Source organism: Caretta caretta, chromosome 1 (assembly GCF_965140235.1).
Source record: "Caretta caretta isolate rCarCar2 chromosome 1, rCarCar1.hap1, whole genome shotgun sequence".
Lineage (NCBI taxonomy): Eukaryota > Metazoa > Chordata > Testudines > Cheloniidae > Caretta > Caretta caretta.
The window spans coordinates 270246661-270273184 of NC_134206.1; the positions used below are offsets into that span (position 1 = coordinate 270246661).

The following is a 26524-nucleotide window of genomic DNA, read 5'->3' on the forward strand; positions in this document are numbered from 1 at the left end:
CAGGAGAGTGGGGTGGGGGGAGAGAAAACCTTTTGTAGTGGTAAACACCCATTTTTTCATGCTTTGTGTGTATAAAAAGATCTTCTATACTTTCCACAGTATGCATCCGATGAAGTGAGCTGTAGCTCACGAAAGCTTACGCTCAAATAAATTGGTTAGTCTCTAAGGTGCCACAAGTACTCCTTTTCTTTTTACTCTAGTCTATAAATCTGACCTGAATCTGAACACTAGCTCATTGCCTTTGTAGGGTATTTTTGTTCTCTTTGTTTCATGTCTCTATTTCAAGGATGCCTTATGTTAAAGGTATAAATAATAGGTTTGCATTTGCTATGAACGAGGGTTCAGTGGAAATGCTTAGTAAACTTTATTTCAATATAGAGCAAGTAAGCTGAGCATACAAATAATGTACCAGTAAAATAGAAATCCAAGTTGTCTGTTGCTCTTGGGTAACTGAATCAGTATCATTTTGATGTTAATATCCTTCTAAATTATCACCATCTTTCAGTAAGAACTTAGTAGCCCATAATTCCTTCGTTTTTGTAGATAACTTTTCCTTTAACAATAACATACTCAATCAATTCTTGATGTCCCCCAAACTGGTAAATCAAGTGCTCCCATCTAAAAAGACAGTAAAACATTTATGTAGTATTAATATTTTCACAAAAGCAGATCACATACAGATCATACATTGAACAAATGGGCCAGCCTGAATCACGAGAAGCAAGTATTATGTTTTGAACCTTTGTCTCAGTATTAAAGTAAGACAGTAAGCTGCAGATGCACAAATCAGTATAGAATTCCTTGTACTGTTTCCATGTAATAAGTGCTTTCAAAATAGTTGTGGTATTAGGGTTTATGAGTAGATAATCTTAAAAATCTTGGTCCTATTCTCCACTGGAGTTATTTTATACCTACTGAAAATGAGTGCAAAGTCAGTGTAAAATGCTACTAAAGTACAGGTGTAAGTGACTCCACAAGGTGCAACGCAGTGGAAAATCAGGCCCCTTATGTTAAATTAGGTTTTAAACAACAATTTAAGTACATACCTTGATGAATTAATGATAATGAGATCTCCCTGTTTGCCATTCTCTATAGAGCCATGCATATGGGATCTTCCAAGAGCATAAGCTGCATTAATGGTGGCAGCTGCTAAAGCCTCTTTCATTGACATTTTCATGTTTACACAGGCCAAGTGCATTACCATGGGCTAATACAAAAATAAAGGGGAAAAGAGGAGTTACCAATAATGAAATAGGTTATCTGCCCATTCTGTAACGCTGGGAGGCCCAAAGCCCCCAGGCGGGCTGACACAGGTAACTGGTCTCCTGCATCTTGTCCATTCTAAAACAAGAACTGGGAACACAGGATGCTCCTTCGTCCTCCGTAACTGGCCAAGCCTCCCAAAGCAGATGTGAAAAATGTGAGCCTCTTGGCCTTAGAGGTGGTTCTGGAGAAAATACTCTGAGTCAGATCCTCATCTGGTGTAATTCATCTAAGCCAGTGGCTCTCAAACCTTTGTTCTGTTGACCCCTTTCACATAGCAAGCCTCTGAGTGTGACTCCCCTTATAAATTAAAAACACTTTTTTATATATGTAACAACATTATAAATTCTGGATGCAAAGCAGGGCTTGTGGTTGAGGCTGACAGCTCATGACTCCCCCCATGTAATAACTGCGCGACCCTCTCAGGGGTCCCGACCCGCAGTTTGAGAACCCCTGATCTAAGCTGATCTAAGCTGAAGATCTGACCCTCTGTCTTGTTATTAAGAAGACTCCCTTTAAGTGAGCAAGAACTACCCATGTGTTGTGACAGTAGAAGACTGTTAACCATTTCGTGTGCAATAATATGCATTAAGAATGGCTTACCATGGAATAACAGTATGCATTAGGGTTAAAATCACTGCCAAGAGCAACTATAACTCCTTCTTTTAACATTTTCCTAGCTTGAGGTTGCTTCAGTCTAGGAAAAAGAACAGATTTGTCAATACAGTACATTTAGCTATTTAGCTTTGAAGTACACCAGGAAAAAATCCATGTATTATTGGGTTTGTATACAGGGTGTAACCAGATTAGCTTATCACGTTGGAAACCAGAGGCAAAATTCTGCTCTCAGCTACCCACCTGCAACCCCATTGATTTTATAGCGGGAATCTGGTACCTTGTGCTTTTGAAGCTGCTGTAATTTTGGTGGCAGACACTCTCAAATTAGTGCAGTGATATAAAAGACCTGACTCATTGTTTAGGTGCTGGTGCTCCCTTTTTTCTCTTCCCCTGCCCCTTCCATATTTCTTAGATACACAGATCTGCAGGAGTAAAGAGCTGCTAACAAAGGTCAAACTGAGCTTGTTGTCCTATACTTTAGCTGCACAGCTTGGACTCTTTAGACCAAACCCTGTGAAGTACTGAACAACTACAATCCTCAGTGCAGCCAGTGAGAGCTATGGGGGCCTGATCCTGTGAGGTGCTAAGTACTCCCAGCTACCCTACCAATGAAGTCAAAAGGAGGTGAAGATGTTCAGCCCATTATTGGAGGTACTCCCCACTTCTCTCAGTATCAGATCCTTCTTCTGGTGCTAAGTGCCTCTGGCCCTGTATTAGCTAGTCAAATGATGTCCTCAATCCTGAATTTGGCTTCTTGGCAGAATCACAGAGAGTTTTTGTATGAGAATGAAAAGGTGATATACAAACAACAATCCAATTCAAATGGTTCTCTGACACAACAATGGAGATATTGTTTGGTTTTGATTTTCAGTTTTTTGCTGGTTAATTTAGGATACGTCCACACTGCAATGGGGAGGTTCAGCTGCAGCACGTTTAGGCAAAGATGCGCTACCTTTGATCTAGCCAGCTCAAATAACAATAGCAGGGAAGCTGTGGCAGCCTGGGCTTGTTGCTTAAGTACACCCTCAGGGTCTCAGGGGGCTAGCCCAAAGCACCACCCATGCTGCTGCAGCTTCACTGCTATTTTTAGTGCATTAGCTCAATCAAAAGCTAGCTTGGACTTGCCTACCACGCTGCAGTCATGCCTCCTCGGTGCAGTCACACCCAGGACCAGCTCAAGGCACCAGCAAAGCAAGCACATGCTTGGGGTGGCACAATTCTAGCTTATCTTCTTTTTTTTTTTTGCTTGGACAGTTGCGCTCTCGGAGCTTGGGAGAGCAAATTTTTTGCTTGGGGTGGCAAAAAACCTAGAGCCAGCCCTGGTCACACCTCCCGATTGCAGTGTAGACATACGCTTGTGGACACAGAGGTTGCCCATTTAATTGGTGTTTATAGATCAGTATGTTAAATATCTGTCAAAAGCAACTAGAGCTTTTGAGAAAATACCTGATGTTGCCTGGGTAAAAATTAAACAAAATTGCTAAAATTTTACACACACCCTTTTCAGCTTGTTAGGCGATTAGTCATCCATTTCCTTAAGTCAGATATAGAAGAAATTTTTGCAAATGAGCAAATGTATATACTCCAAATAAAATTTGGATTACTGAAAACAAATCCAGTTTGCAAGGTGACATCTTCAGTTAATGCCTAGCTGCTTTAGTTAATGCATCAGATAGGTTAAGACCAATTGTAGATTGGGTTGCTGGGGACCGATGTGAGTGCATCTCAGAAATAGGGCATTGACTAGATTTTATGGGACCCCATAGTAAGTAAGATGTATGGAGGCCCATCTAGCCTTCTTTACTGGTGTGGCCATTTTCCGTGGTCCCTGACTGAGTTAAGGACGATAGAACCTTCTGAAATATGAGAATCTTGAGCCAAAAGAATGCTCCTGCTGTTAGTTTTGGCTGTAATTTCCAATCTGTCAAAATGGCATTACCTCAGCATGTAGGCAGTAGTTGGTAAAAGGACAGCCGCACACTTTGCACTTGCCATTGCAGCGATGCCTTCATCACTAATTTCTTCCAGGTGACTTATAGCCTGGGCTCCTAGTTCAGCTCCAAGCTAAGTGGATTATCACGAAAGATTTAACAGAAAAATTACTAACAGATACCAATGAATCACAGAAGCTACGTTCTTACTATCAATCTGCTTGGACAGGCAATTCATTAGGATGCTACCTAAGGCCTATTTACAAAACCCTTGTTTAAAAAATTCAAAGAGTGATCTCTGAAGAATAAGTAATTTTAAGACAAATTTTACTGCAGTAAAACTTTCATGAAGTTATTAATGTAAAGTTAAAGCTATTAATCCTTTTTAAAATGTAATCAAAAGAATCTGGTCAAACTGATGCCCTGAACAGAGTTTTTTACTGTCTCCATGAATATAAACAATTGTACAATTATGGATAAAATTATAAACAGGTTTTGTGCAGAATAGAGTTGGTGGAAACTGATATTCTTAAGGAAATGGAGCAACTGACCTATGCAGTTCTAGAGGTACCCACTGTAAAGAATTCTATATATGTCCAGACCGATCCTCTCCAAATACAACAAAAATAAGCGTTGACAGACTAATGAGGGAGGATTAGAAGGAGGCCCTGCTCAAATGATGATGAAGTATGGACCCTGACACCCCTTTACAGAATTGCTGTTATTTGCTGCTGCCAGCGGGAATGTCTGTACTGTTGGGAAGATATGAACTGCATGACTGAGGAAAAAATAAATATTTTTTAAAATAGTGTATCAAAATCTATACTTTGTACCAGGAATGAACAGGGTCACAGATAGATATCCATCTTTCCTATTGACCTCACTACCAGAGGATAAGCTAAGTCAATATTTGAAAAGCCAGTAGACAAGTTACCAATAAAGGTCAAGGTTCCACATCTTTAACTTATCAACTTTGCACATTGGTGGTACTTGCGATTTATTTCACGAACTACTTATCATACTTTTCTAGAACAACATATTGATTTGGAATATTGCAAATCTCTCAGAGCATCAGTTCTCCCAAAGGCAAGTCAAAAGCAAAAATGGCTTAAATGCATACAGAATGAAGAAGTACCTCTGCAGATTTCATTGGATGGAGTTCATCACCATGGAAGTTAATCTGTAACCCTATCCCTTTTCCAGCCTGAAGAATTCTTCTGGTACAATTCAGATCAAAGACACCTTTCTCACAAAACACATCTATGTTATTAACATGTATTTCACCATTTAAGTTCAGCTCCTTCAGTTTAGGGAGATGGTTACTGATAATGTCATCTGTGGCTTCAGTAGCATTTTTCCCTCTAATGAAAAGAAAATGTTATAAAGACACAGAATGATTTAGTCTTTGAACCTTGGAATACTCTAAATTCATGTATGTAATAACTATATTAGTTAAAAAAGGTGTATATACAAAAAAACCTCAGACATTTAGCATATGACAAAAATACAGTTGACCATATATTTTTATCTATGTTGCTAATGTGTCTGAACATTTCTACACCACTGAATTTTACTTCAATTGCTGCCTTGTTTTTAAGACTAGTGTATTATTTAAATTTTAAAAACAACAATGCAAGAGGAAAAATATTGTAATTCATATAACACAAACATGACTTAATTCTAATATCCTTTTTAAAGGATTATGCTATATCCTCTTATTTGTAAGTCAGATTTCTTTAGATGCCAAACAATTTTTTTTGCCCTTTAAAAAAACATTCCTCTACTTTTCTATTTATACATTCTGAACGGCTTACATTTTATCCTTAAAAGTGACTTGCAGACACTTAAAAAAAAAAAAACATAACTCAAGTGGTAGAGACCAGAAATATCAAAGCTAACAGGGGCATTCAGCAAAAAACTGAGTTTAAATTTACTTTTTTTTTTCTTTTCTTTTTTTTAGTCCTTCACAGTCACAGAGAGCAGGTTTTGTCTTATCGAGGCATTCCAGCAAGGGACTATGCTGCTGTGACTGTCACAACCACTTTGGAATGCCATTGGTACATGAAGATTGCCTATAGGAGATCAGTAATGACCTTTTTAAAAAAAGCTATATAGGGCTTTTTATTTCTTTGTACCTTTGAGACAGAAAAATAATAATTATAGCTACTGAGGCTAAAGACCTGCAATGACATCTCTGCCCTTAATTCAGCCACTGTAAAACAAACAAAAACAACACTGCACCAGCCCTGTACACATGCTATATATGTTTGACGTCTGGAGTTGTCTGTTGGAGTTTTACAATGGCAATAATGTCAAGGAGTCAAATTCTGCTCACATTTACAAATGAGGTTGCATGGCTGTGAACCAGAACAGAATCTAGCCAATTGCCTTTCTTTTGTTCACTTGTTGAAACAGTTGGGGTTGATTTGGCTTTTGCCTTGTCCAGCCTTCTCTCTTTTCCTCCTTTGGCTCAGCAGTTTGTGGAGGAAGGTGGATTAAAGATTAACTCTAAAGAGCCTTTAGAAAAGAGAGAAAAGACAGGTACGATTCTACTCTTTTTGTTCTACTTGCTGTAATGCCTGCAAACAGATACACTGAAAGACTGCCATCGTTCTAATAAACGGCATTGGAATTCACTTTCAAAATGTCTGCCCAGTGTAGAAAATATTGCTGACACTAAGTATTCATAAATCATGAGCCAGGGATCCCAAAAATCATAAGATTGAGTTAAAAATCATGATTAAAATAATATGGTGGATTTTTGTTTGCCTTCTGGATTTTGAGCCTTTACGGTTTTCCAACTTTTTTCCATGAAGGCTGGAAACTTAATAAAAAGCAAAAAGCTGAGATTCTCATGATTCTGGGACCTGGAAAATACCAAATATTGCAAGACTCGCTATAAAATCACAACAGTTGACTACACTTGTTGTCGCAAAGAACCTCTGGTGATGTTTCTGCCATTAGTGGTCATAATTTGTGATGTGATACTACATTAACACAAATGTAGAAACTGGCAAGAACATGACTTAACAGGATATTACACAATTGCATTGTGACAGCTCTAGAAGGTTTTAATGAGCATTTCTAACTGTAACTAGGTGACATTATGCCATGGTTTTACTCTGGATTAAGGGAAATTATTTTGAAATGGTTTAAGATCATAAGATTTATGGTAAGATTTTGCTTTGGTTACGTTAGCCTAAGGAGTATTATAGGAGTGGTCTATTTTACATCTGTATAATTAAGAATGATCAAGGAGTGCCTAGAGCAAAGGATAAGTGCTGTTTTATAACAGATGTGTATAAAAGTGTAAGGCTTTAAACAGAGACAGTGGTTTTGAGGTTAGTTCTTTATCTTTGTTTAAAAGTTTCTATAATTTATACATAACTGCACCTTTTTTGTGTGGAATATACGGATGAAAGAAACATGGCATGAACTGAGATAGAGGTCTTGGAAGACAACAGTTTAACAGCCATTATGGTGTAAAGCATTTGAGGTCTGGACCTCAGACCTGCAGAATTCAGGAACTGGAAACTTCTAGAGACAGGAATTGTAAACAGAACTGAGGAAACTCTTAAGAAGCCCAAACTGGGTCACCATAGACTATGCCATGTACTGATTTGGCTTCAGGCAATTAAAAGTTGATTTTCTGAAACCCAGGACTTGATTGATACACTGCTGTAAACCAGAAGAGAATCTTCACTGACTTTGTTGAAGTTAGACCTGATTTACATCATCAGAGCGCAGAATCAGGCCCTGAGGCTTGAAACTATACCCATGTTGACAATGAGAGTTTGTAGCTGCATAACACCTGGGCTATTCTGAGATAAACTACTGCTATCTGGAATGCCAACTGATTAATTTTTAGAGCAGCTTGAAATGATTTTGTTAAAAAAATGTTTTTGACAAAAAATGGCTTTTTGACCATTTTGGTCAAAATTCTCCAGGTTTAAAAAACAAACAACAAAAAACCCATTGAAGAGAAACTGAAAAAATTTTGTTTAAAAATTCTGATTAAAAAATAAAATTACCAAAAAAATCCACCCTTAAAAACTTCTTATGATAAGTTTAAGAACATACTAAATCTAGGCGAAATAGGTTAATAATTGATTAAAGCAGGAAAAGCTGACATGAATGTAATGGGAGATGGGTAGGTGCCGTTGTGCAGTGAGCTCTTGGAGGTGCATCATTTTAGGGCATTGTTGTATGTGATTTCTACATTTTTATGCATTCTTCTGTTACGTCTGTTTTTCACCAGGCCCACTTCTCAGTTTGTCAAAATGTGCTACTTTTATTTGTCCAAGACCATGTGTCCAGGACATCTGCTGTCATTCTTTATGACATTTAACTGTAATTTAGTGAAGTCTCATAAACCCAAGTAGTTATCTTTTTCACTGGAAATAAAAATAAATTAAATAAAAACTATTAAAGGAGAAATAGTGGGTTGTTTTGACCAACCAGAATGTGTGCTAATAATCCAATTATTTAGATAACCAGACTGTGCTTCCTGTTGGCAGTAATACCTAAACCCCGGGCTCACACTCACTCACAGGATACAGTGATTAACTGGTCCAATGGAAGCACATCAAGTTGTTGTTATACTAAAACTTCTGATGATTAAGTATTATAATATTGTTTTCTCTTACCTAGTTAAAATGAAAAACAGACAGTTTACGGTCTGATGGCAGTAGCAGATCCAAGCAGAAAGACTTTCTGAAAAGGAGTTCCTGAAAACTTCCATACAGCTTGGAGTTGGTAACCGCAAAGGATGGCTACATGCCTATTGGCTGAATCCAGTTGATTTCTGTTTAAAACCTAATAGTCTGGCTTTTTTCATAACTGACCACCACCACACCAGGATGCTCCCTCACTTACTTCTACGTTCAGTTTAGGAAAGCATTACTTTGTTGAACGCTGTTATTTCTAATATTGTACACTTTGTTGCCATTTTGGGGAGAACAAAAAACGAACCCTCAAAGCCACCAAACAAACTGTGTGAGGAGGCCAAATTCTGCTGCAGATTCACCCCACACCTGGCACTGCTGCGCCTCATTTATTTCTGTATAATCTGCCCCAATTTGTAGTTTATTCACTCAGGAGCTGCACTCATGTTTTATGAAATAATATGAGAGTATTATTGTTTAAAAGAACAAGAAAAAAATAAATCACATTACTTAGGCACAGAATGAGCTCCACAGTATGTAGAGGAAATGTTGCTATCCAGTAATCGTCTAGCCTGTTCAATCACCCTGAGCATTTTAAGCTCGGTTTCTAGGTTTAAACCATATCCACTCTTGCATTCGACCAAAGTGGTTCCTGTTCTGAGCATACGCAGCAGTCGGTGTTTGAAAGTTTTGAACAGCTCCTCTTCTGAGGCTTTCTGGGTATGTTCCACAGTAAAATGTATTCCCCCTCCAGCTTGGTGAATATCCATGTAGGAAGCACCTGCCAGCTAAAAACAAAATTCTCATGAGTGTTCTATTCACCTTCGTCAAGGGATTCTGTGAGGTGCATGTGGCCTAACCCACAGTAGAGAGGGGACAGAAAAAACATCCCAGTGATGGAACTAGGAGGGGGAAACTTCATAAAGAGATCTTCCTGAAGATTTCCTTCCCCTGAGTCTGGAAGAGGTTATCAGCTCTAGTCTGGCCTGCCATCACAGATTCATTTTCATGGGAAAAAAGGAACTGAAGTGGAGATGAAGTTGATGAGAAAAGATAACATGGAAATTCCCCCCTGGGCCGTGGCCCCTTTGCGCCAGCCAAAGCAATGAAAAGGAATACCTCCATGGCAGGAAACTCTCTGGGAGCTTCAGAGACAGCTCTATGGACAATTGCACCTCTCTGGAGCAGCTGGTGTTTTGGGGTGGGCTAGTGACATAGAAATTCTGCCTCACTGCCATTGCACAAGGCACAAGTAAGGGCAGCACTCGGGGTTGCCTCAGATCATATAGGGGACTACATAGGGAGACACGTTCCCTGCACCAGTGCTGAATCTGGCCCCCAAAAGACTCTGGCAGTGATGTCATGCTGCAAAAACAAACAAAACAAAAATCTATTTCAGTGCTGAAGTAAGTATTTAACACAGCCACAAGAGTGTCCATTGTAGGAGGGCAGGACTGTATCTGATGCTTAGGTTGCACAGAACCATCTCCAGAGATAGAAGAGTTGCAGAAAGGAGTGATGTCATTTAGAACTGTGTTTCTCAGCAACTGGTCTGTGGACCAGTGCCGGTCCTTGAGATCTCCCTAATGCAGTTTAGCAAGTGAGCAAGCTGGTCCCTACTACCAAAAAGGTTGAGAAACACTGCTTTAGAACATCAAATCCCCTTTCTTAAAGCAGATTTAAAGGCAAACCCTCGAATTCATATCTGCTTGTAACTTCGGTGGTTTTAAAACAGGGGACGTGGGAAAGGGAGGAAGAAAGAACCAAGACACAATGAACTGGACTTTGGCCTACCCAAAGTAGTTATTACTATTGGTTTTGTTGTCTATTTTACCGTTGACATGGTTTTACCCAGCAGTTGTATTACTTGAACATTATCATTTTTTAGCAGGACCAGCTTTAGGATTTTGGAGGGGACTCAAGTTAGGATAAAGTCATAGGAGGCCCTTTCACCATATTGTGATGCCATGATTAAATTGTATCATGATTAAATTATCCCTCCCTGTCTTTCCCTCTCATGGAATCAATTACACAGCAGCTCTTATCGCTCTAACAGCATCACATGACACCCCTATTCATCTTGATCGATTGGTCCTTCAACCCTCACGGAGAGAGCGCCCGATCATGTCATTTGTGTTCTAGCCAGTCCCTTGGCCACCCGCTGGCCAGGCTGTCAGTGGTGCCAGATGCCCGATTGGCGTAGCGCACCGCAGCCCAGAACCCCTGAGTGATCCGCCAGCCTCAGCTTCCCAAGCAGCTGGGATTACAGGTGCTTGCCACCACACCCGGTGTGACACCCCTATTATTAAATATTAATCATGTTTATTATACAGTTGCCTGTAGGCCAACAGAGAATGCAGCTGCACTGTGCTAGACCCTGTACAAACAGAGTAAGGAACAGTTCCTGCCCTGAAGACCATACAATCTCAGTAACATATAAACAGCCATAAATTAATCACCCCCACCCCCAATTTGAAATCATACCCTGATATTCCAAAAACAAAACATGCCACAGAAAAAACAAGCACTGCAGAGCTGGAAACATTTTATTTCAAAGCTATTCAGGTGCTTGCATTTCCTCCTTCCCTCCATCCTATATAGACTTGACATGTCCACTTGGGCTTTCCAACCTCCCCATCCATAATGCAAACTTCTGGCAATCCATCGTAGGCCCTCATCTCCATCTTATACCCCCATTTGGGTTACATCAGAAACAAATTCTAGGTGTATGAGTAAATAAAATAATTTTCATTTTTTATATTATAAGGTTTTCATTTCTTTAATCCCTTCTTTTTTCATTTCCCAATTTCATTCTCATTTTCCTCACTATCGTTTTATCTCCCTTTTATAAGTTTTGTTCTCTTACTTCTGTCTCCCCTATTTCATATCCCATCCGCCACTGGATTGCTCTCTCTTTCCTTCTTCTTCTTGGTCCTTGTTTCCCCATCTCTTTTCCTTTGGCTTCAACCCTCTCTCTTTCTCTGTTCTTGCTCTCCAAAAGCCGTTGCTCCCTCTCCCATCCTAAATTACATATGATATAACTGATCTTACTTTCCAGAGATGAGAAATAGAAGTGTAGAGAAAGCAGAGATTGTTGTGTATGAAAGCAAATATGATGAGAAAAAAAACCCAACAATTCTGTAATTATGTGAAATTACCTTCATTGCAAACTCATGAACCCTGTCACCAGCCCACACTGGATGGGTATGTGCATCTACCAAACCTAAAAAAACCCAACAACAATAAAATAAATACATATTGCAAGATTTCATTGTTTGGGAAAAGGAAAAACTTGAGAAAGGGCAAACAAATTAAAGGGACAGTATCAACTAAAGAAAAAAACCATACTACACCATACTTCTGTTTGAAAAATGTTTTTACCTTATATTATTGCAAAACACACCTATGATTACTATAATGAAGATATTCAAGAAAAAAAATCTTTTTTTTTTTTCAGGGTGTTTTAGTCTATCTGGCAGCACTCGGTGTAGAGTTAAACTGTTTCTCCTGTATAGTAAGTCTGTCAGTCATGCTCCCATTTTGTTTGTCTGGGTACATACTGCTACATACTGGGTACATACAGCTACACACTGCCCCTTACTCAGGTCTCCAGTGAAGTGCCAATCGAGGCCTTCAGTTATGACATAAAAGAGACGTTCATAGTATTTTATATCTGGGCACTTTACAAAAGTTAAAATAACAGTGAAAACAAATAGGTGGCTGTGAGAGAGCCAGTCACTCGGCCAAACCAAAAATGGGCCAACAGAAAAATAAATAACCCAAGGAGAAAGAACAGCTGAAAATGACAAAAGTAAACAGGCCCAAGTGAATAGACTTTGCAACAAGCATTGTAGATGGCCAGAGGAGTAGTCCAAGGGGCGTTCACAGAGTTGCATAGAATTGGTCTCTGAACCAAGAAGGCCCTGCCCTTCATCTGATTCAAGCTGAATCTCCAGAAGGAGAGCAAAGGCACTATTAATGGTCTCAACTGCCTGGGGATGATGTGAGGGGAGGAGTTAGTTGCTCAAATACCAGGGGCCTAACTTATGTATGGCTTGACCTCTACAAAGAAAAGAAGTTTGGGGAGCGTTTGATTAACTGAGGAATCTGTGCTTTGTCTATACACACGGTCAGCCACTCTGATTTGCACTATTAACGTTAAGAAAATACACCAACCTGGCAATATGCATTTCCCAGAACAGTCAATTATTTTTTCAAATGATGCTTCTGAAAATTGCTGGCGAATAACATCTGCATGGCCTACAGCTTTTACACAGCCATCTCTGCAAAAAAACAAAAAAACAAAAAAAAAACAATGCACAAACAAGCCTGAGTGAATTTGTTTAAAAAGCAAACTCAGCAAGTTGTATTTAGGAGCTCCTGAGGCATCACCCTTTCAGAGAGGTGATGGAGTCATTGTCTTCAGGACTCTGAAAATGGACAGGGAAGATTGTTTGCTAATCATGTGGATGCCTTGAGATCTATGAGGAAATCCTATGGACCTCAAGGTGTCTGCAAAGCCTGGGTCATCCCTATGCCCTGCCAGCGTGGTTCCCGTAGGATGATAAGTTGCGGGCCCTTTCTGTTTGTGAAGTAATATCTGTATGTATCCTGTAACTCAAAAGGCAAATGCCAATGTATTCATTAGCCCAGTATATTCTTATTACCAAATCAACAGCATCCTCAAGTTGTTATGTTACTGAAATAAGAATGTAAGAAGAAAAAAATGGCCATGCCCCGTCAGACCAATAGACCATCATCTATCCCAGTATCCTGTCTTCCATATATATGTATATTATAACAGAGAAAGAGAAAATATATTTTAAAGATGACCAAAAAATTGATTTTCTTTTTGCCACAAGAGCATCATTAACTGATGCTTTTCATTTGGCAACAAAATGATATATTACATATAAGATTTAAGGCCTTGGTCTAATGTCATTTTCCATTATTGATATTTTAGTATAATTAATTATCACATAGCAGCTCCCTTATTTCAATCTCCATGCATGAATTTAGTGGTATTCTTGCCTTGAAAATACTGTGACCATGACAGGAATCTTACCAAGTGTACCAAGACACGGTGCGCATTCCCAAAAGTGAGAGAAGAAAAAACAGCAACAGTAGAGAATATGTAGTTTCCCCTCTGTACATTTGGTGCATACGCTGCAGTTCTGCTCAGGCAGCTTTAATTTGCTGAGCTGGCAGCTCTGACGCACATTACCTGAGGGCTTATGCAACTTGGCCCATTACAAAGGTTACATTTTTCACTTGGATGAGCTATTTTATACCAATACATTTTTCTTCCTCATCAGACATTCAGGTCTTTGCTATTTTCCACTCAATCTGTCAAACATACTAATTTTGACCATTGCAAGACCCCCTCCCCCATCTCACTCAATAATTGAACTTTCCATTTTTCTGACAGAATTTCATGGCCATAAGAACATAAGAATGGCAATACTGGGTCAGATTAATGGTCCATCTAGCCTAATATCCTGTCTTCTGACAGTTGCCGGTGACAGATGCTTCAGGGGAAATAAACAGAACAGGACAGTTTATCGAGTGCTCCATCCCCTATCGTCCAGCCCCAGCTTCTAGCAGTCAGAGGTTTAGGGACACCCAGAGCATGGGGTTGCATCTCTGACCGCCTTGGCTAATAGCCATGGACAGACCTATCCTCCACAAATTTATTTAATTCTTTTCTAAGCCCAGTTATAATTTTGACCTTCGCAACATACACTGGCAATGAGTTCCACAGGTTGACTGTGCATTGTATGAAAAAGTACTTCCTTATGTTTGTTTTAAACCTGCTTCCTATTAATTTCATTGGGTGACTCCTAGTTCTTGTGTTATTTGAAGGGGTAAATAACACTTCCCTATTCACTTTCTCCACACCATTCATGATTTTATAGACTTCTATCATATCCCCCCCTTAGTTGTCTCTTTTCTAAGCTGAAAAGTCCCAGTCTTTTTCATCTCTTCTCCATATGGAAGCTGTTCCATACCCCTAGTCATTTTGTTGCCCTTCCTGTTCCTTTTCCATTTCTAATATAGCTTTTTTGAGATGAGAAGACCAGAACTGCACACAGTATGCAAGGTTTGAGCATACCATGGATTTATATAGTGGCTTTATGATACTTTTTTTCTTATTTTCTATCCCATTCTTAATGATTCCCAACATTCTGTTTGCTTTTTTGACTGCCGCTGCACACTGAATGGATGTTTTCAGAGAACTATCCAAGATGACTCCAAGATCGCTTTGGTGAGTGATAACAGCTAATTTAGACCCCATCATTTTGTGTAGGTATAGTTGGGATTATGGTTTCCAATGTGCATTACTTTGCATTTATCAACTTTGAATTTCGTCTGCCATTTTGTTGCCTGGTCACCCAGTTTTCTGAGCTTTTTAACTCTTTGCAGTCAGCTTTGGACTTAACGATCTTGAGTGATTTTGTATTGTCTGCAAACTTTGCCACCTCACTGTTTACTCCTTTTTTCAGATCATGTATGAATATGTTGAACAGTACTGTTCACATGGGGGACCCTGCTATTTACCTCTCTCCACTGTGAAAACTGATCATTTATTCCTATCTTTTGTTTCCACTCTATTAACCAGTTACTGATACATGAGAGGACCTTCCCTCTTGTCCCATGAGTGCTTACTTTCCTTAAGAGCCTTTGGTGAGGGACATTGTCAAAGGCTTTCTGAAAGTCCAAGTACACTATATTAACTCGATTACTCTTGTTCACATCTTTGTTGACCCTCCTTGTTCTAATAGATTTGTGAGGCATGATTTCCCTTTACAAAAACTGTTGACTTTTCCCCAACATACTGTGTTCATCTTCCAGGTATGTGTCTGATAATTCTGTTCTTTACTATAGTTTCAACCAATTTGCCTAGAACAGAAGTTAGGCCTACCAGCCTGTAATTGCCAGGATCACCTCTGGAGCCTTTTTTAAAAATCAGCATGACATTAGCTATCTGCTAGTCATCTGGTGCAGAAGCTGATTTAAGCAATAGATTACATATCACGGTTAGTAGTTCTGCAATTTCATATTCGAGTTCCTTCAGAACTCTTGGGTGAATCCCATCTGGATCTTGTCACTTATTACTGTTTAATTTATCAATTTGTTCCAAAACCTCCTCTACTGACACCTCAATCTGGGACGATTCCTCTGATCTCTCATCTAAAAGAATGGGTCAGGTGCGGGAATTTCCCTCACATCCTCTCCAGGATGTGAAGACTGATGCGAAGATACTGATATGAAGACTGATGCAGGATGAAGACTGATGCAAAAAATGAATTTAGCTTCTCCACAACAGCCTTGTCTTCCATGAGTGCTTCTTTAGCACTTCGATCCTCCAGTGCGTCCGCTCATTGTTTGGCAGGCTCCTGCTTTTGCCGTACTTAAAAACATTTTGCTTTTAATGTTTGTGTCTTTTGCTAGTTGCTCCTCAAATTCTTGTTTTGGCCTGCTGATTACACTTTCATAGAATCATAGAACCATAGAATATCAGGGTTGGAAGGGACCTCAGGAGGTCATCTAGTCCAACCCCCTGCTCAAAGCAGGACCAATCCCCAATTAAATCATCCCAGCCAGGGCTTTGTCAAGCCTGACCTTAAAAATTTCTAAGGAAGGAAATTCTACCACCTCCCTAGGTAACACATTCCAGTGTTTCACCACCCTCCTAGTGAAGAAGTTTTTCCTAATATCCAACCTAAACCTCCCCCACTGCAACTTGAGACCATTACTCCTTGTCCTGTCCTCTTCTACCACTGAGAATAGTCTAGAACCATCCTCTCTGGAACCACCTCTCAGGTAGTTGAAAGCAGCTATCAAATCCCCCCTCATTCTTCTCTTCTGCAGACTAAACAATTCCAGTTTCGTCAGCCTCTCCTCATAAGTCATGTGTTCCAGACCCCTAATCATTTTTGTTGCCCTTCGCTGGACTCTCTCCAATTTATCCACATCCTTCTTGTAGTGTGGGGCCCAAAACTGGACACAGTACTCCAGATGAGGCCTCACCAATGTCGAATAGAGGGGGACGATCACGTCCCTCGATCTGCTCGCTATGCCCCTACTTATACATCCCAAAATGCCATTGGCCTTCTTGGCAACAAGGGCACTCTGCTGACTCATATTCAGCTTCTCGTCCACTGTCACCCCTAGGTCCTTTTCCACAGAACTGCTGCCTAGCCATTCAGTCCCTAGTCTGTAGCTGTGCATTGGGTTCTTCCGTCCTAAGTGCAAGACCCTGCACTTATCCTTACTGAACCTTGTCAGATTTCTTTTGGCCCAATCCTCCAATTTGTCTAGGTCCCTCTGTATCCTATCCCTGCCCTCCAGCGTATCTACCACTCCTCCCAGTTTAGTATCATCCGCAAATTTGCTGAGGGTGCAATCCACACCATCCTCCAGATCATTTATGAAGATATTTAACAAAACCGGCCCCAGGACCGACCCCTGGGGCACTCCACTTGACACCGGCTGCCAACTAGACATGGAGCCATTGATCACTACCCATTGAGCCCAACAATCTAGCCAACTTTCTACCCACCTTATAGTGCATTCATCCAGCCCATACTTCTTTAACTTGCTGACAAGAATACTGCCTAGAGACCGTGTCAAAAGCTTTGCTAAAGTCAAGAAACAATACATCCACTGCTTTCCCTTCATCCACAGAACCAGTAATCTCTTCATAGAAGGCGATTAGATTAGTCAGGCATGACCTTCCCTTTGTGAATCCATGCTGACTGTTCCTGATCACTTTCCTCTCATGTAAGTGCTTCAGGATTGATTCTTTGAGGACCTGCTCCATGATTTTTCCGGGGACTGAGATGAGGCTGACTGGCCTGTAGTTCCCAGGATCCTCCTTCTTCCCTTTTTTAAAGATTGGCACGACATTAGCCTTTTTCCAGTCATCCGGGACTTCCCCCGTTCGCCACGAGTTTTCAAAGATAATGGCCAATGGCTCTGCAATCACATCCGCCAACTCCTTTAGCACTCTCGGATGCAACGCATCCGGCTCCATGGACTTGTGCACGTCCAGCTTTTCTAAATAGTCCCTAACCACCTCTTTCTCCACAGAGGGCTGGCCATCTATTCCCCATGTTGTGATGCCCAGCGCAGCAGTCTGGGAGCTGACCTTGTTAGTGAAGACAGAGGCAAAAAAGCATTGAGTACATTAGCTTTTTCCACATCCTCTGACACTAGGTTGCCTCCCTCATTCATTAAGGGGCCCACACTTTCCTTGGCTTTCTTCTTGTTGCCAACATACCTGAAGAAACCCTTCTTGTTACTCTTGACATCTCTCGCTAGCTGCAGCTCCAGGTGCGATTTGGCCCTCCTGATTTCATTCCTACATGCCCGAGCAATATTTTTATACTCTTCCCTGGTCATATGTCCAACCTTCCACTTCTTGTAAGCTTCTTTTTTATGTTTAAGATCCGCTAGGATTTCACCGTTAAGTCAAGCTGGTCGCCTGCCATATTTACTATTCTTTCGACACATCGGGATGGTTTGTCCCTGTAACCTCAACAGGGATTCCTTGAAATACAGCCAGCTCTCCTGGACTCCTTTCCCCTTCATGTTAGTCCCCCAGGGGATCCTACCCATCCGTTCCCTGAGGGAGTCGAAGTCTGCTTTCCTGAAGTCCAGGGTCCGTATTCACACTTGACTATCCGGAGTTTATGCTCCTTTCTATTTTCCTCAGTAGGATTTGACTTTCAATTTTTAAAGGATGTCTTTTTGTCTATGATTGCCTCTTTTACTCTGTTTGGCCATGATTGAGGGGTGGGGTTTTTTGTTCTTTTACTTTTTTTTTTTTTTTTTAATTTGGGGTATACATCTAGTTTGAGCCTTTATTACAGTGTTTTTAAAATTTTCCATCCAGTTTTCAGGCATTTAACTCTTGTGACTGTTCCTTTTAATTTCTTTTTAACTAGCTTCCTCATTTTTGTGTAGTTCCCCATTTTGAAATTGAATGCTCCTATGGTGGGCTTCTTTGGTATTCTCTCCCTCCTCCCCCTGATGTTAAATTTAATGACATTATAGTCACTATTTCCGAGTGGTTCAGCTATATTCACCTCTTGGACCTGTCCTGTGTGCCACTTAGCACTAATTCAAGAATTGCCTCTCCCCTTGTGGGTTCCAGGACTAGCTGCTCCAAGAAGTAGTAATTAACAGTGTCCAGAAATTTTATCTTTGAACCCCTTCCTGAGGTGACATGTTCCCAGTTGTTACGGGGGTAGTTGAAATCCCCAATTATTGTTGGGTTTTCTGTTTTTATAGCCTCTCTAATTTATCTGAGCATTTCACAAGCACCGTTGTCATCCTCGTCAGGTGGTCAATAGTATATTCTACTATACTCTTTTTATTGAAGCATGGAATTTCCAGCCAAAGAGATTCTATGGTACTCTTTGATTCATTTAAGATTTTTAGTATATTTGACTCTATGTTTTCTTTCATATATAGTGCTACTCCCCCACCATTGCAAACTACAGTGTCATTCCTATATATTTTGTACTCTGATATTACCTTGTTCTATTGATCATCATCATTCCACCAAGTTTCTGAGACGCCTATTCTGTCACTATCCTCATTTACTACCAGGCACTCAAGTTCACCCATATTAGTATTTAGACTTCTCACATTTGTATACAAGCATTATAAAATTTGTCAATATTTAGTTATCTGCCTTCATGTGATATAATTGAACCGGACTCTCTTTCGTTTGACTGTTTCTCTTCAGTTCCTATCTGTACTTTATCAACTTCTATCCTCTCCTCTTTACTAGGACATAGAATATCCCCTTCACTAAATCCTCCCTTAAGGGATGTGTCTGTTCCAACAGCGTGCTCCTCCGCACCTGCCAGCTTTCCCCCAGCCCTCAGTTTAAAAACTCCTCTACTACCTTTTTAGTTTTACATGCCAGCAATCTGATTTTGTTTTGGTTTATGTGGATCCCATCCTTCCTGTATTCGCTCCTCCTTTTCCAAAACATTCCCCAGTGCCTAATAAACATAAATCCCTCCTTTGAACACCATCATCTCATCCATACATTGAAACCCTGAAGTTCTGCCTATCTAACTACCCCTGCATGAGGAACTGAGCATTTCAGAGAAACTGTGGTCCTGAACTTTAATCTGTTTTCTGGCATCCTAAATTTGGCCTCCAGGCCTTTCCCTATGTCATGGGTGCCTACATATACTATGACCACCGACTTCTCCTCAGTACTGCCCATAAGTCTATCTACATGTCTCGAGAGGTTTGCTCCCAGCAGGCAATTTACCATGTGGTTTTGTCAGTCTCAGAAATCCAACTACCTATATTTCTAATAATCAAATCCCCCAATAGTCTTACCTGTCTCTTCCCAATACAAGGGGTTCCCTCCCTCAGAGGGGTATACTCAGTTTGAGCGGATACCATAACATTATCTGGAAGGAGGGTCCAACTGTGGGATTAATTATGCTTAATGATCAACAGTAGTTTTTATTTTCTTTTAGCTAACTAAAACTATTGCACTGTTGTGGGTTAGCAAATGTACAGCATCCCTTCAGTCAGTAACTGCAGAGCATTCTTGTCCTCCAGAAGACTCTTGCTGCCATTGTCTCCCTGCCTACACCTGAAGGGTACACTTGCCCCCTTGGAGGATGTAAATAGCATGAAGTGGAATCTGCAAGAGTTGGTGTATTTAAGGTTAGCTTTCACTCCCACAGGGATGATACCCGGAAGAATAGACTTTCCTTGGCCAAACACTGGCCATGGAACTTCACTCCCCCATAATCGTGTGGTACTTTAGAGGAGGGGCTTCCAGGGGCTTTGGAGGTGGTGGGGCAAATCTGCATAAGGTTGCCAACTTTCTACTCGCACAAAATGGAAAATCCCTGCCCCACCCTCGGCCCCACCCTCCTTCAAGGCCCCGCCCTTTCTCTGAGGCCCTGCTCCCATTCACTCCATCCCCCCTCCCTCTGTCGCTCACTCTCCCCACCCTCACTCACTCATTTTCACCAGGCTGGGGCAGGGAGTTGGGGTGTGGGAGGGGGTGAGGGTTCCGGCTGTGGGTGCGGGCTCTGGGGTGGGGCCAGGGATATGGAGGTTGGGGTGCAGGAGGGGGCTCCGGGCTGGGATTGAGGGATTTGGAGTGCAGGAGGGGGTTCTGGGCTGGGACAGGAGGTTGGCATGTGAGGGGGTCTGAGGGCTCTGGCTGGGGGTGTGGGCTCTGGGGTGGAGCTTGGAATGAGGGGTTTGGGGTGAAGGAGGGTGCTCTGGACTGGGACCGAGGAGTTCAGAGGGTGGGAGGGGGATCAGGGCTGGGGCAGGGGGTTGAGATGCAGGATGGGGATCAGGGGTGCAGGCTCTCAGCAATGCTTACCTCAAGCAGCTCCTGGAATCTGCATCATTTCCCACCTCTGGCTCCTATGCAGAGCCGCGGCCAGGCGGCTCTGTGCACTGCCCTGTCTGCAGGCTGCCCCATCTGTAGGTGCTGCCCCCACAGCTCCCATTGGCTGCAGTTCTTGGCCAATGGGAGCTGCAGAGCCAGGACTTCGGGCTTGTGGCAGGGCAGTGCGTGGAGCCCCCTTGCTGCCCCTACGTGTAGGAGCTGGAGCGGGGGATAAGCCGCTGCTTCTGGGAAGCACGCAGCGCGCGGAATGATGGCAGGCAGGGAGCCTGCCTGAGCCTGCCTGAGCCCTGCTGCGCTACTGACCGGACTTTTAATAATAATTATTCCAGAATTTACCTTACTTTTCAGCATACTCGTTTAAAAAGAGTTTGTGTGTCCTGTCTCACCTTCAGCACTCCGACACTGAAGTTTTGGGCATAGCAACTTAAGGCACAAGTGTGTTGGCACACTTAAGCCAACGGCTGTCTTTTAAAAACAACAAAGTAACCTTCAGAGTAACAGCCGTGTTAGTCTGTATTCGCAAAAAGCAAAGGAGTACTTGTGGCACCTTAGAGACTAACCAATTTATTTGAGCATAAGCTTTCGTGAGCTACAGCTCACTTCATCGGATGCATACTGTGGAAAATACAGAAGATGTTTTTATACAAACCATGAAAAAATGGGTGTTTATCACTACAAAAGGTTTTCTCTCCCCGCACCCCACTCTCCTGCTGGTAATAGCTTATCTAAAGTGATCACTCTCCTTACAAGGTGTATGATAATCAAGGTGGGCCATTTCCAGCACAAATCCAGGTTTTCTCCCCACCCTCCCCATCAAAGCCACTCTCCTGTTGGTAATAGCTTATCTAAAGGTTTCAGAGTAACAGCCGTGTTAGTCTGTCTTTGCAAAAAGAAAAGGAGTACTTGTGGCACCTTAGAGACTAACCAATTTATTTGAGCATGAGCTTTCGTGAGCTACAGCTCACTTATAGCTTATCTAAAGTGATCGCTCTCCTTACAATGTGTATGATAATCAAGGTGGGCCATTTTCAGCACAAATCCAGGGTTTAACAGGAAGGCGGGCGTAGGACAAAACAAGGGGAAATAGGTTACTGGAAATGGCCCACCTTGATTATCATACACATTGTAAGGAGAGCGATCACTTTAGATAAGCTATTACCAACAGGAGAGTGGCTTTGTTGGGGAGGGTGGGGAGAAAACCTGGATTTGTGCTGGAAATGGCCCACCTTGATTACCATACACCTTGTAAGGAGAGTGATCACTTTAGATAAGCTATTACCAGCAGGAGAGTGGGGTGCGGGGAGAGAAAACCTTTTGTAGTGATAAACACCCATTTTTTCATGGTTTGTGTGTATAAAAACATCTCCTGTATTTTCCACAGTATGCATCCGATGAAGTGAGCTGTAGCTCATGAAAGCTTATGCTCAAATACATTGGTTAGTCTCTAAGGTATCACAAGTATTCCTTTTCTTTTTTCAAAGTAACTTTGTTTCTCAACTGGAATCCCCCTTGATTAAAAAGCTAAGACTCTGGATTCCAGTCCGCAGTTTTTCTTCTCGTCAGAGTTAATCCACAACACGAAGAATAACATATTTTTTCCCTTATTTTCAGCAACAAGCAATGAGTAAAATTTTATTGTGGATTCAGATAAAAAGCCTCCTTTTCAGTGGAATCGCAGTAATTCTAACGCACTTGTGGCACCTGATCACACCAAAATGCCGGGTTGCTGTCTGAATTGAAGGCGAGCCTGCAGAACTGAAGAATTTGCCTTTTCTAAAGAGGTACGGAAGAACTTTATGCACCAGACTTTATTTTCTGAACCCGAGGGCTCCCAGGACAACGGAGAGCAGATCTGGCTGCATCAGGCCAGGTGCCTGCTCAGGTCCGAGCCTGGCCGGGGGCTCAGGGGACACGGTCACAGAGCTTATGCTCAAATAAATTGGTTCCTCTCTAAGGTGCCACAAGTCCTCCTTTTCTTTTTGCTCACAGAGCCGACTTACGTGCCGATCACCACGCTGGCATTGTCCAGCACGGCCAGGTCTTGCATGCCCGCCTGCAGCAGGTACTTCTCGCCTTTGGTGCAGACGAGCACCAGCTGTTGGGCGTTGTCCAGCAAGAGCCTGTGCTCGCCAGCCATGTCGGGGCAGAGACAGGGGCGGCGACAGCCCCCGCAGACCCTGGACCTGCACAGCGGCCGCAGCCAGAGGCAACCAAGGCCAGGAGCAGCCCAGCGGACTGGAGGGGGGGTGAAGCCCGCGCTCAGCTCCAAGTCTCCTGGGCAGCGGCCGAGCGCGGGGCAGCGCTGGCAATGGAGTCCCTTGGCTGGCTTCTTGCCACCCGGAGCGCTGCCACCCTGCGGGCGGAGGGGCCGGGGCTGGAAGCTCCTGGACTGCGCGGGGCCAGAGAAGGGTCCAGCCCCCGGGTCTGCAAAGCCCCTGGCCGCTGGCTTGAGGGCGCGCGGGCTCCTCCTGGCCCCCGGGGCGCGGGACGGGCGCGGAGGGGGAGGGAAGCTGAGGCACGCGGGGGCGGGGGCGTTTCTCGTTCTGCTCAACAGTCTCCAGGCGGGGCCCCGTCCCCGTCCCCGCGGCTGCCCCTGTGCTCGGCTGCGCCCCTCCTGGCCCCGTCGCCCGGTGAGGGAGCTGCGGCTGGGGCGGGGCGCGTGTGTGTCTAGGCTCTGGCGGGAGCTGAGGTTTGCGGGGGGAGCTTCCCCCCCCTTCCCTTTGGTGCTCTGTGTCCTGCTCCCGCCCGGCCTCCCCCTCTGCCAGCCCGTCGTTAGCTACACGTCCCTTTTCCCTTTGAAGCGCGTAACTGCAGAGAGGCGAGACTAAATGCGCCCCCATTGTCGTCAGCAAGCCCGGGTTGAGGCCTCAGGAGTGGCTGGGGCCGGGCTCTGCTGAAGAGTGGGGGTGGGGATGGCTTAGGTGGCTTGACTGTCAATGGTGCTGCCCAGGGTGTACTTGTGTGTCTCTTTGTGTCAGGCCTGGGTTCGGGTAGGGGTTCCTCTACTGCAATTCAGAGCACCACCAGAAGGGCTGTTGCAAATGGTGCTGGCTTGTAATATCCCCAGTGGGGCCGATTGGCCGGTTGGGGTTTGCTAGAGTGGAAGTGCGGGTTCTGGCCACATGTCCTACACTGGCTCTGTGTCAGCTGGAGATTTTCCCTTGTTAGGCAAATCCCACAAGTGGCCGGTTAATCCGGCTTTGTGGTGTGAATGGAAATGCAGATATCACCGGCTTATTTTCATGTTACAGTTAGACTGAGGCGCCCGGAATGTTTTGGTTCTTAATTTGGAATGTTCACCCTTAAAAGTTCCTGGCCTGCCCAGAGTCACAGGAACCAGCCCCATGTGCGCCTGTTGCCCCTTGCCAAACTTGGTTAAGGAATTATCATTTATCTGATTTCCACCAAGATTAAAAAGAAATGTTCTATTTTACTGCCCCCTATAGAGCTGGAGATGGGAGAATTTTAGCAGGAATTTTTATTCACAAAATGAACATTTTAGGTTTTCTCTTCTCTTCAAAGAAAAGAGAACAATATAATGCTGTGGACAAAATCTTCTAATTTAGGTGTCTAAAGTTCGGTTTCTAATTCCACCTTTAGACCGAAATGAAAATGGCCTTATTTCCAGAAGAGTTGAGCACTTACAAATTCCACTGAGGTCAATTGAAGCTCTGCGGGTGCTCAACACCTCCGGAAATCGGGCAATTTTTATTTAAGTGCCAAAATCTAACTTTAAGTACTTAAGTTTAAAATCTTTCACCATGTTCTCCTTGTGCTATTGGTGGGCACAGACCTTCTTAAATGATTACCACCAACCATGTCACATATAGCTATCATTCGCTCTTGTTCAGGGCAACATGAATGGGATGGCAAGGAATTCAGCAGATAATGGAGAGGGCCATCAGCAAAGGCCTCAGGTCAATATAAATGTACCTTCCTGCCAGCCAATCATCTTCCAGGATTCTACAACATTCTCAAAACTTAGAGGTGGACAAGGTTTATTAGATCATCCACCCCATCTCCCTGTTAATGCAGGATTGTTCCATACCACCCATATACTAGTGCTTTGTCCAGTCTACTTTTAGAAGTCCAGAATAATTGGGCTTTCCCAGCTTCCCCAGATATAATAATTTTATTAAGATAATGTTGAAGTAAAAAGAAAATGGTACAGAGTTTAAGCATAGAAGTTTCTGGTTATCAGGGAATAAGGTACAGATTATCAAGGGGTGCGAAATTCGGTTTAGGAATGGGTGGCGTAAGGAATACGTAATCTGCAATCTCCCCGATTGGGGGTAAAAGTTTAACCGGTCAAAGTACAGACATTGTGATATGGGGGTATGTTGTCCATATAATGGCTATGTTCAGGTGTGGAGTATAATGAGTGGATACGATGATGGGGATGGATCTACCCTCATTTGGTGGGATTTAATGTTCAGTGAGTTTATGGTTCTAGTTCATATGGTCCAATGGAAAAAGTCTCTCAGTCCCTTTCCCATAGTTGATGCACGATGTTGTACCGGCTCACACCTCCTGGTACTGTTGGTGGCCGGTGATGTGTTCAATGTAAATGTCCCTGGACCATCGGATGGTGTCCGAGACCATGAGGCGCCGCATGAGCCGTGCGTAGCGTTGACCGATCCCACAGGTCCGCAGCACACGCTCGTTGCAGGGGTCCCAAGCGCCCAGGGCTCCGACGATCAGGGCATCCATCTGCACCTCGTAGCCCTTCGCTCTCAGGGTGTCGGCCAGAGGGGCGTATTTTTCCAGCTTATGAGCTCGGGCTTCGCGGAAGGCCAGGGTCCTGTTCTCAAAGGAGACCGTGATGTCGACGAGGATGATCTTTTTCTGGGCCTCGTCGGTGACTACCACGTCAGGTCGCAACTGGCTGTCAGTACCGGGGATGGCGCAGTTCACGGCGACCTCCTCCAGGCGTGGTGCGATGGCTTTCACTGGGTGGTTCACAGCCTAACACATCTCACCGGCAGGAAGATTTTCTTGGTATTCATCCTAAATGTTCCACTTCTTTGTTTCAACTTTTTGCTTTTAGGCAGACCCCTGTAGATCACAGTACATCATTTCTTCCTTAATTTGTATGCCCATAAAATATTTGTAGACTACAGTTGCATTCTCCTGTTTAGTCATTGCTTCGTTCTTTTACTTTTTTTCATATAAAGGTCCTGAGTATTTTTGTTGCTTTTCTCTAGACTCCCCCCAGTTTGTCAATATTTTTCTTGTAACATGTAAATTAAAATATAATAATATCAACACATTTTTATGTATATAAACTTATATGTTTATATACACAAAAAGGGGCAGGTGTGCTAGGCTTCTTGGATGTGCCTTATTGAGCTAACCCTTCTTCAGGTGAGACAAACTGTGAGGTAGGGACAAATATTTTGAAGGTAGTTTAAATTCTTTAGCAATTGACAGTGTTTGGAAATCTTTTGTGATGTGGCATCATTCTCCCCAGTGGTGAGCCTGGGCAGTGATGCAGAGGCAGGGCTTCCTTGTAAACATTTTTCCCCTTGAAGCAGACAGCGGATTAGCTGCTGGGTTGGTTGAGGATTAAAGGAGTGTGGGCTAGATTCACAAAGGGGCTTGGGCATTATGATGCTCAGGGTCATAAGACCTAACTTTTA

At 42.8% G+C, this 26524-nt stretch overlaps 2 protein-coding genes across 7 annotated transcripts in view; one reads left to right on the forward strand and one right to left on the reverse strand.

Moving 5' to 3' along the window:
• Nucleotides 1–340: 340 nt before the first annotated feature.
• On the reverse strand, nt 341–23032 carry AMDHD1 (amidohydrolase domain containing 1). Its single transcript, XM_048835537.2, has 9 exons — nt 22886–23032; nt 12653–12759; nt 11635–11699; nt 8987–9264; nt 4948–5173; nt 3821–3945; nt 1867–1960; nt 1047–1207; nt 341–618 (listed from the first exon to the last, which is right to left on the reverse strand). The coding sequence occupies exons 1-9, from the start codon at nt 23020–23022 to the stop codon at nt 513–515; spliced, it is 1299 nt and encodes a 432-aa protein (XP_048691494.1). The 5' UTR covers nt 23023–23032; the 3' UTR covers nt 341–512.
• The window catches only part of CCDC38 (coiled-coil domain containing 38), a 46166-nt gene continuing 42029 nt past the window's right edge, over nt 22388–26524 (forward strand). For 4 of the 6 annotated variants that reach the window (XM_048835520.2, XM_048835522.2, XM_075124272.1 and 1 more), the window contains exon 1: nt 23561–25883. In XM_048835520.2, the coding sequence (XP_048691477.2) occupies nt 25215–25883 (669 nt within the window). In that variant the 5' untranslated portion in view covers nt 23561–25214. Of the gene's footprint in view, nt 22667–22872; nt 22948–23560; nt 25884–26524 lie in introns of those variants that run through there. The other 2 variants (XM_075124273.1, XM_048835523.2) reach the window with 2 other exon arrangements.